The sequence below is a fragment of the Pangasianodon hypophthalmus genome, chromosome 16, assembly GCF_027358585.1.
Source record: "Pangasianodon hypophthalmus isolate fPanHyp1 chromosome 16, fPanHyp1.pri, whole genome shotgun sequence".
Classification (NCBI taxonomy): Eukaryota; Metazoa; Chordata; class Actinopteri; order Siluriformes; family Pangasiidae; genus Pangasianodon; species Pangasianodon hypophthalmus.
The window spans coordinates 21,543,358-21,564,760 of record NC_069725.1 but is presented as its reverse complement, the minus strand read 5'-3'; the positions used below and the strand labels follow the sequence as shown (position 1 = coordinate 21,564,760).

General features: G+C 39.9%; 2 protein-coding genes across 3 annotated transcripts in view; both read right to left on the bottom strand.

The window, feature by feature from the left end:
- Nucleotides 1–2,902: 2,902 nt before the first annotated feature.
- On the bottom strand, nt 2,903–6,525 carry LOC113530406 (zinc finger protein 250). Of its 2 annotated transcripts, none has more exons than XM_026920337.3 (2): nt 6,048–6,525; nt 2,903–4,416 (listed from the first exon to the last, which is right to left on the bottom strand). In XM_026920337.3, the coding sequence occupies exon 2, from the start codon at nt 4,409–4,411 to the stop codon at nt 3,638–3,640; it is 774 nt and encodes a 257-aa protein (XP_026776138.1). In that variant the 5' UTR covers nt 4,412–4,416; nt 6,048–6,525; the 3' UTR covers nt 2,903–3,637. The 2 variants fall into 2 exon arrangements, with proteins under 2 accessions (XP_026776138.1, XP_053096997.1); XM_053241022.1 differs by lacking the exon at nt 6,048–6,525 and adding an exon at nt 4,852–6,040.
- A 4,321-nt stretch (nt 6,526–10,846) lies between these two features.
- The window catches only part of vdra (vitamin D receptor a), a 71,142-nt gene continuing 60,585 nt past the window's right edge, over nt 10,847–21,403 (bottom strand). Inside the window, exon 9 of the mRNA XM_026920124.3 lies at nt 10,847–21,259. Coding sequence (XP_026775925.1) covers nt 21,006–21,259 — 254 coding nt within the window. The 3' untranslated portion in view covers nt 10,847–21,005. The remainder of the gene's footprint in view (nt 21,260–21,403) is intronic.

The window sequence follows — 21,403 nt, the reverse complement described above, 5'->3', positions numbered from 1 at the left end:
ATTTGTTGTTTTGAACTCAGGGTTCTGGGCAGTTTTATAATTAATGTTTACATTTATAGGTGGACAAATCTATGTTACTGACATGAAATTTCACAAGATGTTAAAAGTGCAATAGTCAATACTTTTCATTTCTTACTAGTACAAATACTGTGAAAAATTATGTACAAATGATAATAGTAATTTAAGCATTTGTCTCAGAACAAGTGTATTATGGAGCTGAAAAAAGTTTGCAATTCAAAAAAATTGTTGAATTTTAATTCTATTTGTTTGCAGAAATATTTTAACAATAAAAACACTTTTTTTTTTAATAAAATCACTGCTCTATTGCTAAGAGTAATAGAAGTTCATATGGCACATTGAGGTTTATATGTGTAATCACTCATTTAAAGAACAGCATTAAAATGTAATGAAATACTTCTTTTGAATCAAAATTCTGATTTTTAATGCAGTGCACTTGGTTTTATTTTTTATTTTTTACCTTAAATTATATTTTCTGCTTTTATCTCTTTTTTCCCCCCAAAACAATAGCAAAACAAATAATATATATGCTATAAAATAAAATAAAAAAAAGAATATAATTTACTACTGTACTCATACAGTAATGCAGTGTAATTTAATGTAATGGAACACTGCAATTCTTGTGAGTCTTACATCCCACTACTACAACCTTCAAAATCTGGTAATCTCAATTTCTGTATTTTTAGTGATTTTTTAAATGACTTTAATTCCTGTACTTCTTCTGTAAGACTTTAGTGTAATATTGCACTTGAGTCTTACATCCCACTGTACTGAATCCATGCTGTAACCGAATAGTACAATACATCAGATATCTTATAGAGGACTATCATAGTGGTACAGTCCCACATAGGTGCCTAGGTCATGCACTTTGTAGACGGTCCCTTACTGACTCCATCACTGAAACATTAACTTCTGCGAACTTTAATGGGACAAATTTGAAAAATTCAATTCGATTGTACTTGCAAGCAGTATTAGTCATTTAAAGGTGCAAGAGTGCCATCTAGTGACTCAAGACCTAAATTGTCCCAAAGAAAGAAAGAGCAATTTCATAACACAACAGTTCTAGTAAGGCTACACTAATTGGTCAAACGTTTGTGGACACCTGCCCATCACACCCATATGTGGGCCTTCCCCAAACTGTTGCCACAAAGTTTGAAGCACACAATTGTATGGGATGTCTTCGTATGCTGTAGCATTACAATTTCCTGTCACTGGAACTACAAGGTCTAGTCCAAATCCGTTTCAGCATGACAGTCCCCCTGAGCACAAAGTGAGGTCCATGAAGACGTGGTGTGTGAAGGTTGGAGTGGATGAACTCGAGTGTCCTGCACAGAGCCCTGACCTCAACCCCACTGAACACCTTTGGGATGAACTGGAACACCGACTGAACCCCAGACCTCCTCACCAACATCAGTGCCTGACCTCACTAATGCTCTTGTAGCTGAATGAACACAAATCCCCACAGCCACGCCCCAACATCTAGTGGAAAGCCTTCCCAGAAGAGTGGAGCTTATTATAACAGCAAGGCTTGGGCTAAATCTGGAATGGGATGCTCAAGAAGCACATATGAGTGTAATAGTCATGTGTCCCAATACTTTTGTCCATATAGTGTATATCAAAAGGAAAATTAATTATTTATGACAACAGTGAGCTCAATATATCCTCTATAATAGCAAATCCCATTATACTGCTAAACATCCACATTATACTGTTCTTGTTGAACAAGTGTTACTCACGTGTATACACACCACAAACCAAATTAATAAAAAATATATAATCAGCAAACCCCTAGAGATGGGAATTCTGACTATTTTCAGTATTAACACAGACCATAAGTGTTATTTTGAGGATATTCTTATACAGGTGTATTGTACAGTTATGACATAAATAAAATAAATAGCAGCACCAAGTTTCTTCCTGTAATGTCCATCTAGGGGTGTTGTGGAGGGTTCTTGGTTCATTCCTGCACGCACAACTTTTTCAGCTCCTTTATAATCTCAGGTTTGTGCATGTAGGCCACTTTCTTCAGTGCAGACTACAGGTTTGCTGTCGGGTTAACATTAGCACAAAAAGGATTATGTGTTTCTTAAACAATTTCTGTGTTAATTTACAGAATTGTACTCGTTTGCCTCATCATAATATGGAAAGCTCTGTCTATGACCAAGTCAGAACCTCCTGGCAGAGGCAATGAGGTTGTTTGAAATTTCCAAGTACTAAGCAGAATTTTTGATGCTCGATTACCCTTCACAAGATCCCCTTAAAACAGCTTGTTCCTTTGAAAGTGGTGAGTTTTAAACTTCCCCAAGAATCTGTTAAACCCCTTTCTTTCACCATCGCCATCCAACATCACTGCGTGTACATAGTGCTCACGGGTGCAATTCCTGACAAATGTTTCAGATATGTGTTATACTGTGGCCTATACTGTGGTTAATGCTATATTAGAACTGCTTATGTATTTTTCTAATATCCATTATCTGACTTTTGCAGGTTAACAATCATCTGAAAGCTTTTTTCAATGGTAATGTTCAACAAAGGGATTTTATGATGCTATATGATGACCTCATATACACCACTCAGGGATAACATTAAAACCGCTGACAGGTGACGTGAATAACATTGATTATCTCGTTACGATGGCACCTGTCATGGGGTGGGATATATTAGGCATCAAGTGAACATTCAGTTATCGAGGTTGATGTGTTGGAAGCAGGAAAAATGGGCAAGTGTAAGGATCTGAGCAATTTTCCTAAGAAAGGACTGAGAGCATTACTGCTCTTCTGATCATTAAACCTACTACTACGTATATGAAAAAATGATAGAATGGGTGCAAGGCCTACCATCATATTCAAGAATGCCTTTGTGAAATGACAAACACGTAAACCTGTCATATAAACTAAATTTATTTTGATTTCTCTTACCCCACAAGTCAGAGGTCTACAAGATGGAAGAAGAAAAAGAAGATACCGCACATGGCACCCTTGGCATATCGAACACAGTAGCTGAATAAGGAATTTTGTGTTAGATATAATTATTCAATGTAACTAAATACACTAGTGTATCATGCACCATAATTATGTAGGAGGAATTAGGTCCATTTCATATATGTAAGAAAAAAAAAAGTGTCAAAAGGAAAAGCAAACACAAAGTTCATAAGTGTGAAAGCAAAATGATCAGTGTTGTCACAAAAATACAATCTGGGAAAAAAAAAAAAAAAAAAAAAAAACACAACGAATTGTCCAACCAGTCAATTCATTTCTATTTGTGTCACAGCGTTGTAGTATTTTATAAACGTTAGTTTGTTTCAGTACAATCAAAAAACAATGATACAGCTAAATGTTTATCCTGCTTTTGCACTAATTACTGTTTTCATCCTATTTTAGAGTGCTACGATGCACCACACAATCCCCATTTCACACTACTGCATCATCAGGGGATGGTTTACAGTACCTCTTCCCAACTCTGGTCCTGGAGAACTGCCTGTCCTGCACATTAGTGTTTCGCTCCTCTGACACATTCAGTTCAACTCAGGGTTAGGGTTAGGGGTTAGCTATGTAGGTGTGTTGAAAGCAGAGAAAACACTAAAATATGGAGGACAGGGAATACTTCAGGAACCTGTGGCTTACAGAATAACCTCCATGTCATAGGCAATCTTCTTTATCCTTGGAGTTGCTCTGTGCAATGCTTCAGGAAAATGTGCCTCTTTATTGTAAGGAACCTGTGAGACGTCAGCGTGGAATGACATTCTGCTATCTTCTTCTTCAGCAAAATGGGAATAGTCTTCTTCAAAATGTTGACGCTTATGCTTTTTCTTCTTCTTGATGTTTTTCTCCTGTTCGTTTGTAGAATTTGGTTCGAGCTTGATCTTGGTTTTGATTCCCATAACGCGCCCTGGTTTCGTGTTTTCGTGCTGCTTGAGCACGCGGATGATGCCGCTGAGATTGCCGAGCTGGTGGTCCTGGCAGAAGAGCACGCCGCACACAGTGCAGCGGTATGCCTCCTCCTTGTCGTGGATCAACTGGTGGCGTTTGCGGTTGTGGTGGGTGGTGAAGGAGCGTTCGCAGCGGTCGCAGGGGAAGGGCCGCTCTCCTGTGTGCACTCGCTGGTGCTCGTCGTGGTGGCTGCGGCTCAGGAAACGCTTGCCACAAACAGCACACGGGAACGGCCGGTCGCGATCGTGGAACTGCACGTGTCTGGCCAACTGTGCCAGCGACCCAAACGTGTCACCGCACACACTGCATACATACTGCCCCAGCCCAGCGAGCAGCTGTGGCGCCAGCAGCAGCGGCTCCACCAGGGATTTCAGAGGCTTTTTGAGCTGCTTTCCTTCAGCCTTACGGTGAGCTGCACTGGTTATATCTATCGGTTCAGCCTCTGACTTGAACGTCACAGACATGGCAGCTAGAAAGACAAAAAAAAAAAAAAAAAAGAAGAAGAATTATTGGAAATGTGCATTTGAAAATAATTCATTGAACATAATGTTCTCACTAAAAGTTATCTTTAAAGCATATTTCTATGGTCACTGCCCCCTTCAAACTTCTTTTGCATCACTGGCTGCATGACAGTAATGTAATCATGGACAGTGGACAGGAAAACCAATGAAACATGCTTTCTGGTAAAATACCTCCTAGCCAGGTAATAAACAAACAGAAAAGACAAGAAGGTTTTGTTTTATGATCAGTATTTAAATGCAAAAGCATACAGCATTTCCTATGTAAAGGATGGAAAACAATAAAAACAAAACGAAAACCAACATGAGCGTCGCTCTACACTCTATCTATGGCTGTATGTGCAGCAGTTTTCATTCTTTCCTATTCAGTATTCATATTCAGGAACCTTTTTATCCTGGTCAGGGTTGTGATGGATATGGCGCCCATCCTGGGAACACTGGGTGTCCGGCAGGAATACACCCTGGATGGGACGCATCACAGGACACACACACATTCACAGCTAGGGGCAATGTAGATTTGCCAGTCCACCTGCATGTTATTGGGAAGTGGGAGGAAACCCAGACACAGGAAGTACATGGGAAACACCACAGAGACAGTAACCAGAGCTCAGAATCAAACCAGAGATCGTGGTGCCCTGCGGCAGTTAAACATTTATTTAAGGAAAAATACACCAGTTGCCTTCCTTTTTTAACAAATCTTCGCCTCTGCCAGTTTCTCATCGATACCCAGCCCTCTCAAACACTTACTAGTTACATCAGATAGACGTGCACAATAATGCGTTTATCTTGCGACAGCTTGTCAATCAAACAATCTGGGATATTATGGCATGTGACCTAAAGGAAAACTCATTAAATGTTTTTATATTGAAGTATTTGTGATGTCTTCAGTGATTCTGTTTCTAATTTGTTGCTTAGTGTCGTATTTTTGTTATTTCTCTGAGAAATCTTTCTTTAACAGGTTTTCCAAATACAACAATTGATTTTTGTTTTACTGGTAAATTACCCTTTAAAAATATATAAAAATGTAAAAGATATAAAGCTGATCAAACTGAGTGCTTAAATAAATAAATAAATAAACAAACAAATAAATAAAACGAAACCTTGGAAGCCCTAAAATAATGCTGATAAAAAATTCTCTCAGATTACACACAACTAGCAGTGATTTGAAAAATAAGGGCAGGCGAGAAAACAAGCACCAGACCGGAAGATCCCAAAGAAGCACTTCCGGGCGCACACCTTCCTTTTGCAGTCTGTTTATATAACTCTCGCAGCATTTTTAAAAAAAAAAAAAAAAAACACATTTCACAAATGGTGCGATAGACAGGAAGGATGGCGAAATCACCAATGCACCTTAGGATGTGATGGACATTTTATTTTAATAAATAAATAAATGCATTTCTTATTATTTGTTTTTACAAGCCCAGAGCACGTGGTATAACACAAAATGGACAGCATTTAAGATCACATAATGCAACTGCAAACTTCACTGAGATATTTGCTAAATAGTATTTACCCCATGCAAACTTCAGTAATTATTTAGTGCAAGAGCAACATGTACAGCAACGAACAAAGCCATGCTCACCTCCTGGAACCAGCTGAAGAGAAGTCTAAAGACGGTTTGTATACACCCCTTTTTCTCCTTTACACAGGAATATTGCTCACAGAAAACAAATAAAAAGCAGAATTCAGATTCCAGGCGTGTTTTACAAACTGGGAGACTTTTATCTTGCTATTTTGCTAGCTCAGATACTTAGTAACAAGCTAAAACGCAAACAAACTTTCCCGCGGCTGACTTCTTAAAACGCGCACGCGGCTACATGACAGGAAACACTGTGTGGAATAAAAAAAACAACAACTGTAACGACTTCCGGTAAATATAACCGATACTGATTAACAACGATGTCTTGTGTATTTATTATCTACATAATATTCTGGGGGGGGAAAAAATAAAAACAAACAATAGCACTCCTTCCACTCACGCCAGCGCCCCTTAAGCATTTCGTCACTTCCTGTGTGGGCGTGGCTACATAGAAACATGTTACTCTGTATACCCTCATTCACCTTCATCTCCACTGATTCTTTAGACCTAAAGCATAAATGAGGTAAAAGGCAGGAAACAATCCAGTTGCTGCTGATTATCTTAGTCAGCACTATATCAGGTCCTGTGTGAACTGAAATGAGATATTAATGAGATTTTAATGAGATATTTCACTGTAGTCCACTGAAGCTTTCTTTGTGATAGTGTAACACCATTAAACATTACCAACGGCTTGGTAGCCCATAACACAGTATTTATTCTAATATCTAAAAATCTTCTGGTGTAACACCCACATGGAGCTTAATACCCATTTTCTACACACAAGTTGGTATTTCAGAACTTTTTGTGCCATAGTGCCATGAACACCAATGATAGTATATCAAGAAAAAATACAAAATATATTTGTGAAAATATACACATGAAGAGTTTGGTTCCAAAACGGTGAACACTCAACTGTTGACATAAACAGTGGTCCAGAGCTGAAGCAGTCATGTTGCTACCTTTTCTATTCTCATGCTCCATCCATGTGTACAGATGAACATCATCCACTGCTTGTTTACTGCCCTTCCCCTGGTGAATAACAACACCAAAGACATACATGTACAGCTGTCTGGAATAGTATACCTGACCAATGGGGGTTCTAGGGAGTATCAAATTCTGCATCATGTCAAAGCAAAGAATCACTGCATCATGATCTACCTTCCCCAGCAAATCACAGAACACCCTTGCTCGTCTCCTGTGTAAAATGTAGGATGCGGACTCACTCCGTTTCTCTTCTTCAGTTAAGCTGGGGTCCTTAACTCTCAGTTGAAACCTGGCATGTGAAGAACAGGCGTCTGTGGCAGGATGCCCAAATCCAAGGTTGAAGTGCTGTCGAAAAACAGTGTAATACAGGGAGTAGCTGACTACATCATGATTTTGCTGGTCGAATAGCTCGTGCATTCTCTTCACGCTGAGGTCACTAGGTAGGTATTTCCGGCCAGGTGCTCCCCTTCTTCCATAATGGCTAACCCTACACATAAACGTTTGGATGTGATCCATCACGAGCTGCTTCTTGGCCTCATTTTCAGCCACCTTACGAGCACCACCCCTGCGTTCTGGTCTGGCTGTAGTGTTGAGTGCATAATACTTTGCCACTCGAGACACACGATCTTTGCCGATACCTGCAATGACAAAAAAAAGACATTTATTTGTTTGTATGTATGTATGTATGTATGTATGTATATGTTTTGTGTATGTATGTATGTATGTATGTATTTATCTACCTATTCATTCATTCATTGCTTCATTTATTCATTCACAGTATTCATTTGCAAGGACAGATGACATGGCCATCAGACAACTAAATGGCAGTCATCCATCCAAACCTATAGCCTATGTAATCATGTGTGTGTGTGTGTGTGTGTGTGTGTGTGTGTGTGTGTGTACGTATGTACATACATTAATTCAACTTGCAGTAGGCCTATTTATCTAATAGCATGGCAGATGACCAGCCAGCTAGGACATTTGAGCCCAGGCAGTAGGCCTACATCAGACAACTAAGTGTTACTCATTCCTTATGTACATTTTAACAAGCAAACAAACTAGCAACAAACTTAAAACATTAAAGATTCAACAGAAAAGCTTATGTCTCATCCTGCAGGGCTGATGGCCAGCATAGGCGTAGGCCTACATCTTCACAATAATGTTACTATGATGACAGCTAAGAGCAGGATGGGATAGTAGGCTATGCTTCTACTGATAGTTTTCAGTGACGGGCGCGTGCGGAGGGAACGCCCCCTTTGGCTGCATCTCTATAGAGAAAACTATCAATAAGCCTGAACTCAATAAAGCACATCAGTGTAGTGGTTCCTCATTCACTTCCTGATACAGCCTGATACAGCCTATATATATATACAACTGAAAGTTTTTCAAAAGATCCCGTGGGGTCAGTGTGTCAGCGTGGCAGAAGTGTGATGCTGTCGTGTGAGAGCAAGCAACAGCCGGCATTTTTCCTCCTCCCGAGTGCCTCATCTTCTTAATCTCCTCACGTAAATCATTAGATTTCAATGGCTTACGTTTCTTCCCCACCACAGAAACCACCACAGGTTCGTCAGTGCCGTCAAAATTATTCATTTTTTTGTTTGTTTGTTGATCATAAAGTACAAAGTAGATGAGGAAAACTAGGATGGCGGGTGTATTCAAAGCGCCGCCATTACTGTTTACAGTGCGTGGAATGGTGCGCTGTGATTGGTTGAGAGGAGGATCGCAGAAGGGAGACTGGCGTTTGTCGCGGTTTGGAAAGAAAGAGAGGAAACATGACAGAATAACATGGCGGATTTCGCATTTTGCGTAAAATTAAAAATCGACTTTTCAATACATACAATACTTATTTTGGCTGGAACTCAATTTTTTTTTAAATTCTCAAAAAATTGTAAACAAACTCTTCACATTTGAATTTTATTTTCCATCGCTTCTGGAAAAGTGATAAAAAATCTGATACGTCATCCTGTACTAGTCTCATGTTTGTCCAATTAAATTCTCTTTAGATCGTATATGTTTGCGGACACCTGAACATCACACTCATATGCGGTTCTTCCCCAGACTGTTTCCACAAATTTGGAAGCACACAATTGTCGTCGTATTCTGTAGCATTACAATTTCCCTTCACTGGAACTAAAAGGCCCAAACCTGTTCCAGCATGACGATGGCCCTGTGCACAAAGCGAGCTCCATGAAGACATGGTGTGTGAAGGTTGGAGTAGAAGAACGCGAGTGTCCTGCACAGAGCCCTGACCTCAACCCCACTGAACACCTTTGGGATGAACTGGAACACCGACTGAACCCCAGACCTCCTCACCCAACATCAGTGTCTGATCTCACTAATGCTCTTGTAGCTGAATGAACACAAATCCCCACAGCCACGCTCCAACATCTAGTGGAAAGCTTCCCAGAAGAGTGGAGCTTATTATAACAGGGGGAATAAATCTGGAATGGGATGCTCAAAATGCACATATGAGTCTGATGGTCAGGTGTCCACATACTTTTGGCCATATAGTGTATGTCTTGCTCTACAGTAGCAGCTTGTTAGAAGCAAACGTGGTTTGTCAGTGCAGTGTTGGTGGAGAAAAAATTGGTTGGGGTTAATTCATTTGAAAGAGGATGGAATTTGTGTAAGTTGGCATTTATGTGACTTTTTCAGAGGTGCAACTTGGAGCTCTCTTACCAATGGTGGAATATCTTGGTACTAATCAAGAACGTGATTCCATCTTTATCTATCATTGGTCTTCTCAATCAATAAAAGTAAATAATATCACTTTATGAATTACAATGAATTATAAGCCTACCACTCAGATGCATCAGATAACTCTCCATCACCATCGTACACTAATGGTTGACCTCGGGCTCAGACGTGTACATGATAACTCCAAAAACACAACTTATCATCATCTGGAATATCATCCTGGTTAAAGTCGGCAAGCGCTCTTCGCTGTTCTCCATATTTAGCGAGTTCGCTAAGCTGCTGTTAGGTTTGTGCTTGATGGGTGGAGTGTTCACATGGCAAAATAAACTGAACTAAAGAAAAAAGTATGATGTGATATGGTATGTGTGAATGCGCCCTGAAATTAGTGAAATATAACTGTTTAATTATATAATAATAACATTAATTTACAAACCTACTGTTTAGCTAGCAAGCTACATTCTAAGCCTAAACCACCAACATTGTCTCATGATTACAAATCTATAAAGTTTTATAAGCTAATAGATAGCTAATATTTTTATATGGTGATTTTATATGTATTACTTTAATTCTGCCAGTTAAAAGTATTCAGTGTACATGATCAGAGGGTGGCACAGTGGTTTAGCAGGTAGCATTACTGCCTCACAGTTCCAGGGTTCCCGGTTCGATCTTGAGCTCAGGTTCCTGTCTGTGTGGAGTTTCCTCTGGATTCTCAAGTTTCCTTGCACCTCCCAAAACATCCTGGCAGTTGGACTGGCGACAGTAAATTGTGTGTGAACGTGTGCGTGCATGGTACGCTGTGATGGAGTGGCGTTGTATCCAGGGCATATTCCTCATGCCCAGTGTTCTCCGGATTGACTCCGGATTGACTGCCACTCTGATCAGGATAAAGCAGTTACTGAAGATGAATCAGTGAATGAATGAATGATGTATGAGGGTAGAGAAAAAATGTGCCAGTATAAAAAAAGCACATTTATGTGAGTCAAAAATATAATGTTCCACTGTAAAAAAAAAAAAAGTGAATATACCTTATAATATATAAACTTATATACTGGATTTGTAGTGCACTACAATTAAAAATGTCACTTTTATTTTCCTCCAATTCACACAATGAACTCCAGACCTTTAGCATCACTATATACAGCTGTTTATTTTCTCAAAACATTTATTTTACTACATACAAAGCACAAAGTAAAGGTGTAATGGAGCGACTTTCAGGAAGGTAGGAGAATCATCAACACAAAATGGACAAGGACAAAATCTAGGGAAATATGGCAATACTAGCTGATTAGAGCATGAATATCTTTACAACGTTAAGCCGAAGGCCTAGCAGTTTGAGTCTGCATGGTATTTGACATGAGCTCTATGTGAGTGTTTTAGCTTAATGTCAAGTAGCCTGGGATTGTAGAAATACACGAGATGAGATTACATGTTTGCTTGTATGTGAGAACTGTACAGGCATCAATAAAAAAAAAAAAAAAAAAGAGTTGTGAACCTTTGCAATGATCTGGATTTCTGCAGAAACAGATCCTAAAATGTGGTTCAGAATCTTCCTCTATTCACAGGAGGAAATAAATAAATTGCATATATTTTTAAAACAATAATAAAAAAAAACCCTTATCTAGAATAGATAAGTTGTTTTGTAAAAAATAAAGGTCACTGATGGTGATACATGTGAACCATGATACCATTTATTTTTAACCTCTTCAATCAAATGCTTTTTGTAGCTCCTTATCAATCCTACACAGTGTTTCTGAGGTATCTTGGGACATTAATGTCTTTTAGTATTGAATATTTTAATATTTAAAATGCCCTATATATACACTATAAGTGGGATTGAGATCAGGACTGTTTGAGTTCTAGATCTTAGACAGACATCTTGATGTTTTGCAGTAGAACTTTCTGATAACACGTTTCCTTGATTCATTTGGTAGACGCTTTTATCCAACATCACTTACAAGTTAGGCTCGACAAAACCCAAGCATTTGTGGGTTACAACCGTGCAGTTGTGGGTTACACACCTCTCTCAAAATCACGCCATTGGCTTTCTGGTAGTTCTGGTCAATTTTCTGAACCACACTTTGACCACTCAGCTACATTTATCAAGGCGCGATGTGGTTTCTTAACCTCCATTGAACACTTCTGTTCTTCTCGAGGGTTCCTCCTTACTTGTTTGAGGATTCTCAAGATATTTGTAGGACACCCACTCATTACCGGAGCACCAGCTGTGCTAAAGATCTTCTCACTGTTTGTAAATCGCCTAACTGTGGGCTGATGTAAGCTCTGATATTTGGAAATTCTTTCAGGATTCTTGTGAGATCCAAGAGCACTTGCTCTGAAATCTTATTTAATTTGGATTTCTGCATCAACCTGGTGGTTTTTTTTTTTTATGGCAGGCAACCCGGCTTGGCTGGAGAACCTTCGTCCAGTTATGCTTCTGTCATCTTCAATATGGTTCACATACATTTTTTTCCATCAATGACCTTGATTATGTGATAATTATTCAACCAGACATTGTAAGAGCCATTCCTGGAGAAACCAGAGAATTCCAAAGTGTTCATGAAGTTGTATTTTGGAAAGCTAGGAATGGTCCACTAAAATCCACATCACCCACAACCGGTCCAGATGGAACTTAATGGTCAGGCTTTCCCCCCTCTGAGTAATCAGGAAATCCAGGAAACGGTTCACTTTGACTTGCTGGTTATACATGCTCAGAAAAAAAAAGAGTACTAAAGTATACTTTTGCTTGTCAGTGCGGTGGTACTGTCAAGTATACATCTTGTGTATCTTTACCATAACATGATAATGCTGATGTAATTTAACATAATTGGACCTTAAGGACCAATCCTGTACCTATAATTAGCTTTTCGAGTAATACATTGAAGGTACACATGCAAATGTATCTTTATGTAAAAGATACATACTAATGTTACAAAAGATGTACCTTTAAAGGAACCACTCCAATGACAAGGAAAGGTACAGTTTAGTACCCTTTCTTCTGAACGTCTACGGTCTGGGAACTTGAGCCTGACAAATACAACTGCAGTCTTAAATCATGTTTCCTTGAATTCTGAACACTGAGAGTTTAATACAAATCTGGACGGTTCAGTGTGGCAGTAGGCACTATTTTATTGTACGTTATGTGTTCAGTACATATGCTGATGCAAAAAAGTTCAGGGGAAAACCTGACCAATCGGAGCCCACCTGTATCTCCAGTAAATCAATCTCAGACAGAACTGGGTCAGGCTCAGCACAAAACACGTACTGATTTGAAATTTCATTATCCACATTGTACATACGACCACATTCTGAAAATGATACAACAGTGATACAAATATATATGGTATGTTTCTGTCTTTGTATGTTTTCGTTTTAAGCCTGAGTCATAAATTCACGATTAAATCGATGCGCAGTAAGTCTTACATATTGCATATCTGACCTTCACTGGATGAATGCATGGTATTTCTTATTGGCAGCATGAATATGACATAGTAAGAAAACCATTAACATTTTCTAGATATTTTGGACTATTCTGCTTAAAAATGATAATAACACACCATGCTCAGCTTTGTACCTGAGAGAATGCACATGCAGCTGTACAATATACAGTGTATGTATGTATGTATGTATGTGTGTATGTATGTGTCATGTATCAGACAGACCTAATGCACACAGCTTTGAGGAAAATAAGATTAAAATGTAAAGACCAAAAGTAAGGCAGCTGACTCCAGGACTTTGTCTTTCCACTTTGTCTGTCTGAGACGAGTGCGTGGATCTGCAGCTTTCCTTCATGAGCTTTCCCTCCCGAATTTGGCTTTGAACCATTAAGGTTTCTTTCAGACTATATTACAGATGCATCGATACCATTGTTTTGTTTTCCAGACTCCGTACATGTTTTTTTGTTACACGTTGATACTGATTGCGTAATGAGTGACTTGCTTAGTGTTAATCAATTGAGGGCGTCATGGAACAATTTATGTTTATGTTTCCCTGGTTTAAATAGTGGCCATGGAAAGTGCACACGTGTGTGTTCATGCACTCGGATGACCAGGGTACACTGTTAGCTTGGATCGAGTAGGGTTGCAGTGGAAAGTGCGTTTTGATTGGAATTCTTCCATGTCAAGGACAAATAGTGGCTGATCGTCAAGAACGACAATGTTATTTTCATTCACCTAGCGTTGTTTGTAGACATTTTTTCTCAGCTAGCCAGTGTTTACTGCAGCATTGGCCTCTGCCATGTGGCACCAGCAATGAATTCCTAGTGCTCATGAAATGAAGTCCACTGCCATTTCGTGTCGTCAGTTCATTAATATGACAACGTACACTAGACTTACATCTCAGTGTATCACCTGGTATCAGATATTGGTATTAGAGCAAATTTTATCAGAACAAGTACGAGTATGAGTAAATGCACAATATCAGACTGATACGCAATACAAGTATTGGTATCGATGCATCCCTAAGCTATATAAAACCATAATCTAGACTCAACTAGGCCTAAAGGACTATAAAACTCTCAGTCTTTTGTAGTCCCCGGTTCTAAAACCCTCAAACAGAAGTGTTTATTCTCGCTCTAGAACAATCTGAGAATTCTGTAACTCTAGATTCAGTGGTTCAGTCTTGCTATGGAGTGCAGGTTTCTACGTAAATGTGTTTGGCAGAACCGTTTGGATCTGGCCTGCACTACTTCTTGCATTAGAACTCACCACTTTAACCCTGACACTCTCCCCAAATAAGGCTTTGGGTTTTAGGCACACAGAGGTACTGTAACTGAGCTAGCATGTAGATGTCCGAAAGTCAGATCAGATGAAGATTCGATTTTAACAAAAGATAACAATCATAACAACACAATTCCAAAGATGGATAAGAGGAGAGAAAGCCGTAAACATGAGCATGTTACAGGCAAGACTGCTGATACCTGGTGTGTGTGTGTGTGTGTGTGTGTGTGTGAAAAACCAACATTTTATGGAGGTAGCAGAGGAGGATTGAACCAGCAAGGAAGCCTCCAGAAAGGAGAGCAGCAATGCCATGACGACTGAATGAATCCGTCAAGGTGAGTGAACGATAAATACAATCAGAGTGAGTTTGGTAGACATGAGGCTTGAAACGTTTCCTTGTTTTTCTGCTTAACTGCATAACTGAACACAAGGCGATATCTGTCCTACCCTACGTACACACTAGCAGGCGACAAGTCTGGCTGTCCTGCCATCCGATGAGAAACAGAACACAAATTAAATAACGCGGTGAAAATTGGTTGTTTAATTTACATGTTACATGCTAGGTTTTGCACTAGCTTCACTGGCAGATTAGCAGCGCAGCGTATATGACCGGATAAGATGAAACCGTTAATAAATTAATAAATCGCATAGATTAATTAATTGCAGGAATCATTCGAGCCAGCCGTTTGGATTTGCCACTTCACCACATTATACCTAATTTGCATAGAATTGAGAAATTCTCAATTTAAATGTCGTGCTGTTGCCCTGTTGCTAAAATTGTGGCAAGAAAATGAATGATCGCTTGTCGCCTGCTAGTATAAATCTAGGGTTATATAACAGAATATGTGATTAGAGAGAAACAGACAGAGGAGCAGCGTAGCGAAACAATTCAAGCGAGCGCCTATACACTTCAACACTTGAAATAAACAGTTCACTAGAGGCTGCAAAGCAGTAACACCACAGACACTGAGCATAACACATCATCCAATTAAAGGACACACGTCAATTGCAGAAACATGCAAATAGTCTAGCTAGCACAATTAGCATAGTCGGTTTGGTTGTCAATGCTTTGCCAGTTGGCACCAGAGAAAGCTAATACTGACTGCGAGTAGCATTCGAGTAGCAAAATGGGTCTCTGAATTCACACTGCGACCAGCTGAAACACTGTTTGCATTGCTACGCTACACACAGAATGTAAGGAAACAGGGTTTAGACAACTGGCAAGAGGTGGAGCACCTCCTTAACTATAGGCTTGAGGTAAACAGTCCAGCATTTAAGTTGGAGAGGAATAAATAAGAAAGAGATTAGTGTGTGTGTTTGATTTCTTTTAAATAAAAAAAAAAAAATGAATGAAACACAATCGTGTACTGAATACATGTGCGGATGGGAGAGGTAGATCATTTTGGTTAAAAACGGCACCTGTCGGTGTGTCTCCTTAAACAATCAGCTTTCAGAGTCCTCTGCTCTCTTTGTCTGCTCCTACCAAAACACTAGACACAACCAGATTTATTTCTAGATTTCTCATTACAACTAGAGCACTCATTAACCCAGAGCCTAATACCATGGTGGGGCTAGATTGGCTTGTTCTCCTGTATAATCCAGCAAAACGTATCCCTAAATCCCAAAGCCAAACTAGCCTATTAATTAACCGTTCATCATCCTAGCCCCACCTTCCTCATATAATAACCAGTCTTGTTAGCATATGAATGTAGAAGCCAGTAATTCAGTAATGAAAGATAACCTCTTCCTTTAGCTTATGACAGTTCAGAAAGAAATAGTGTACAAAAGGTCACCCTCGGTTCTAAATGCTGATACACACTGGGTTTTCAATTCAGGTGCTTCACCATTAACGACTGCAGCCAAACTATTAAAGGTATGGCCTGTGATTTTGAAATACGTACACTTTTTTTTAATGTAGTATCAATCTGCTCAGAGGAGCAGCTCTGGTCTCTGCGGCACCCCAGAATTCTTCTAAACAGAAAACACGTGGACCACCAAACAGGACAAGAAGTCTGCATGTCTGCTTTCTTAACTTGCCTGTTCGTTCAGAAAGTGCCCACTGTTGCACAACATTCAGGAGTTCTATGATAGGGAGCTTGTGCTCGATGCTTTGGAGGGAATACTGAAAACAGAGCCTTCAATCAGTCAATACCTTGATTCAGCTAACTTCAACCAAAATCACTGACTACACCTTTAAGAAATAAGTGGAGGGGGGAACCAGATACATTTAGGATCCTTTCTTAGGGTGCTTTTACACTAGGCTTTTTTTTTTTTAACCACCACATTTTAGATGTAATCCTACAGGAAGCAGCAGAATTTGGATGCTTTTAAAAAGTTTTCTGGTCATTAAGTAGGTTAAAATTTTCAGAAAAGTGGTGAGTGACGTCAAGTGCTTTTTTTTTTCTTCTTTTTTTTTTTTTTTCTTTAAAAAGCTCCTGAACAATCAGGTCGCAAGAGAGTGCTGGTGAAAACTGATTCTTGTTAGGGAGCGAATATAAGTAGAGTTAAGACATGCCGATTTGAAAATATTTCATTATATTATATTTCATAATATTTCATAATTTTCAGCCAATATTCCAAACTTAGGTAAGGAATAAAACACTTGGGGGCATACCGTTAGAGGAAAATGTTCGGCGTTGTGTTGGTGTTGAATTTGATTATTTTCCTATAACAGCACATCCCAAAGAATTTCATTCCTCTTACACTACAGCAGTTTGACAATGATTACAATTTTAGTGCTTTTTATCTGTTTATAGGTACGTTTAATGTTGTTCCTTACGTTATAAAGGCTATAACCAGCTGGCCTCTTAATTCTCGTTTTTGTACATAATAAGACAAAAAATTTTTAAAAACCCTGTAGCTTGTCATGATAGCAAGAAACCGGAATTTCTCCATCCTGAAGATGCCAGAAAGCTACAGCTTTTCCTCTGACTGTTACAAAATGCTGGCACTGGAGACTCCTTCCATTAAATGGTTATAATCTGTTGATTATGAAGTGTAGGTTACGTGGTATGTCCACCATTCAAGTCCCTGTGAGTCAGTCATTACTAAAGAAACAGTAATGTAGCACTTTTTGTGGTGGGGAGAAAAAAAAAAAAAAGCAAAGTGTGAAAGCACCCTTATTGAGCTTAGCTGAGGCAACAGACTGCCCATAGTGCTGAACTCTTCCCTGCTGAAACCATGGTGGACATAGTCCTAAAAAAGTGTTTGTGTGTGCATGTGTGTGTGTGTGTGTGTGTGTGTGTGTGTGTGTGTATATATATGTATATGTGTGTGTGTGTGAGACTGCCTCGTTTCCCTTGTTGAGTTTCTGAGAGTTATCCCGGCTGTTTGTGAGTTCTGTAAGGCTACGGAGGCAACAACACTGGGTCTGAAAAGGTGAAACAGGTTTGTACGTAGAAACAGCAGCCATTTCTGTGTGTATCCTTTCACAGCGCTGGATGACAAAGCACATGCTCCTTAATCATTAGAAAGAATCCAGATTGAAGCTTAAGTTATATATATAGTAGAATATACACAGTACGTGTGGATTAATCCAGTCCACTAGATGGCGCTGACGTCCTGTCCCAATGTCCCAGTCGAGAGAGTCAGGTGCTTGTCCATCTCCGAAATCCACACCAAAGCTCCTGTGTGTACCTCACAAAGAACGTTCCAGTCGTAGAACATTACAGCTCCTTTCCAGCTTTTCATTCTCCTGAAGCAGTTTTAACACAAAAGATTTCTGGACAGAGGAGCTGGGGGAAAAAAAAATCACAGCTCCGTCCTGTAGCAGCCAGACACCATCATTCCTCCTGTTTCTGTTTATTCCACAGAGCAGTTAAAGCTTGGAAGAGTCTCACACTTATGAGGCTACGGTATTACGGCAGAAGTATAGGCATAAGAGGAGGCGTGCGGGTGTAACGGTATATTTCTGTTTTCTATAGATATACATATGGGGCTCCATGGTCAGTCCATGTCCCCGTTGATTGATTGGTTTCAGGCAGCATTCGTGGTGAGGACAGAAGTGATGTTTCTGTCTCTTCTCCAAAAATCTGAGAGTTCTAGCAAGGCTTTGTGCAGCAGCAAGAGTATGGTTTGAGATGTCTTGTTGATTTGCAAAAAAAAAAAAAAAAAAAAAAAAAAAAAAACTAGAAAAAAGACAGAAAAAAAAATCTCTTGATTTGGGATATCTGGATATCCAACTGCGTACAAAACTGAACCATAATAAGAAAGATCATAATGATTAAAAGTAAGAGCAAATGATGAATTCGCACCTAACATCATGAATAGATAAAGTCGTCAAAGCTTATTGTCACCTCAGAGAGAAAAAAAAGAGAGCAAATAATAGGAAAATATCATATTTGCATATTTCTCCCAAGCATCTTTTGAACTAATGAATCATCTTAGTACTTGCCTATGCTTGTTTTCATTAGACTTAATATGTACAGGAATAATAAAAGTGGTATTTACAATGTACGACCACAAGAGAGCGGCACAAAACCGTAAACTGACGTGCCATAATACGTCTTGTAAAATGTAAACTGCCTAACACGGTCCTAAAAACAAAGGATTACCTCTCTGCGTATTCGCTAATCAAACCGCTCTGTGGTGAGGAGCGCCGAATCTGAAACACGGCGCATGCTGGCGAAGTAACTGGGAATTGGCGGGGCGAGGCACTGCTGCTTGTGGCATTTCATGGGAAACTTAACGCAATATACTTAGTTAAAGGAGCAGATTGTCATTTTTAGAGCCCCCTGCTGCCTGTGAGCTGAATTACAATTAGAATAAATCCCATGACACCTCACTCCCTCTGCTTTAACTACATATGCCCTGTAGCTTGCCTTTAAAGTGCCCCTGACATCAAATTAGGTGTTTTTTGTTTTTTGTACCGGTCCCTTAGTGTTACGGACACCAGTACGATCATATATCTTTAAAAAAACAAGACAAAATATAGTTTTTGAGATATTCTCATTTTCAGTTTATGCTTTGTTACCTCTAGGAAAATAATAAAAAAAATTTTATGACTCATCCTGTACTAGTCTTGTGTTCTACCAATTAAATGCTCTCTAAAATGTATATGTCCCGCCCCTGGGGGCGTGTCTTTCTCTACAGCAGCAGCTCATTAGCAGCAAACCTGGTTTGTCTGTGTGTTTTTGGCTTTGTGTCATTCCACACACCATTCCCTTTTCAAACCGAAAAAAAAAAAGAAGTGGTTGGAGTTGATTCATTTCAAAGAAGGCGGTATTTGTGGGAGAAGTTGAGCCGGAAGTTGGCAACTTCTGGCAACTTCGTACAAGGTGAGAACTCCTCCACAGTTAAAAAAAAAAACAAACAAAAAATCCTCTGGCTAAACTCTTCTCTATTCTCCATATTTAGCGATTTCGCCAAGATACTGTCAAGTTTGTATAGATTTAGCAGGTGTGTGGCTCGAACGCTACTGGCTGGTGTGTAAATCAGTCAAGCACTTCAAGACGCCGTCACCCTGACTTTCTGTTTCAACATCAAATATACGGATTCAAATCATGGCTCTCGAACCATTTCATGAGTTTCATTCAAGCAGCTCTGACTGGTTTGGGCGAAACCATGTTTCTGGGTTTGGGGAAAAAGCCTCAAACAAAAAAACAAAGGCACATCAGGGAAATGTTGCAAACCAAATTATCAAAAAAATTTGTTTTGAGTTTTCCAAAATTTTCTTTGAAATTAAATAATATATAAAGTAAAATGTGAAGAATCGCATTAAAAATGACAACCTTGTCTCATCTACAATCCTTTGGCACTTTTGTGTTGATTAGAACAGTCTAGAGATCGACAGTGTTTGAAAGTGAGCCGTTTGTACCAAATATAAAACTGTAACAAATCATACAGTTGTCAGTAACCAGATAATGGTAATTAGCCTGTTATTAGCGGATTAGCGTTAGCGTGTACTGGTGGGCTCGCTCTCTTGTGGTCATTAAATATCTTATCTATACAAACATCAAAAATAGATCGCCCCCTGCACTTCATTCAGTGTATGTGCCTGCTTGTTAGTGTCCTTTTCTTTCATATACACAACAAAACACATCTCTCCGCACAAGCATGCACACACACTCAACCCAAAGAGGCCTGCTAATCCTATTTTACAACGCTCAGCCATACGCTTCAATTTAGTAGAAAGCATCTCTCTTAAATATAGATATTAGCTTATATTTATATTTCTGTTCATATATGCATAAGTACATTCTTAATATTCCCTTTAGCTTCTGAAACCCACAGCCCTTCGATGGACTTACACGCATGTGACCCTCCCTCCCCTCACACTCTAACACACACACACACACCAAAAAAAAAAAAAAAAAACGCCTCTACAAATTCCCCGAAACGGGATACCAGACATCCCCCGGCACACTCCTGCCCTGGAGACACACACATACACACTTTCATTTTCGTACTCACACACACACACACACACACACACAGTCTGCTGTAATAGGACTCCTCCAGATGTCCTCTGGCCCACCTCTGCCCCGTGCTGCACCCCTTTTGCCCCCTCCCACCTCCCTCATGCCCCTGCGCTGGACTGGCACTGTGGGAGACACGGTCCTGGCCGCTAGGACACCTCGCTGCCGAACACCTCCAGCACGAGCGGTGTGAGTTGCATGCTGTGCTCAGGCTGGAAGGACAGCGAGCGGTACTGCTTGGAGTGCTCCTCGTTCAGGCTGCGCAGATCGGCCAGCTTCTGGATCATCTTGGCGTAGAGCAGCCGGCCGCCCGGGTGGTGCACGCGGATATACGCCTGCAGCGTCTCGCACAAACGCTCCTGCATCGCCTCGATCCGAACGTGGTCCTGCACGCCGGGACGATCTGAGCAGAAAGAGAGAGAGAGAGAGAGAGGGAGAGAGGGGGAGAGAAACAGAGGTTTAGGGTCAGAGAACGAGAGAGAGAGTGAGAGAGACAGAGACAGAGCACGAGGGGGAGAGTGAGAAAGACAGAGAGACAGTGCAAGAG

Bases quoted from the DNA above. Each gene is read 5' to 3' on its own strand.
- LOC113530406 (XM_026920337.3), bottom strand. From the start codon at position 4,411: ATGTCTGTGACGTTCAAGTCAGAGGCTGAACCGATAGATATAACCAGT.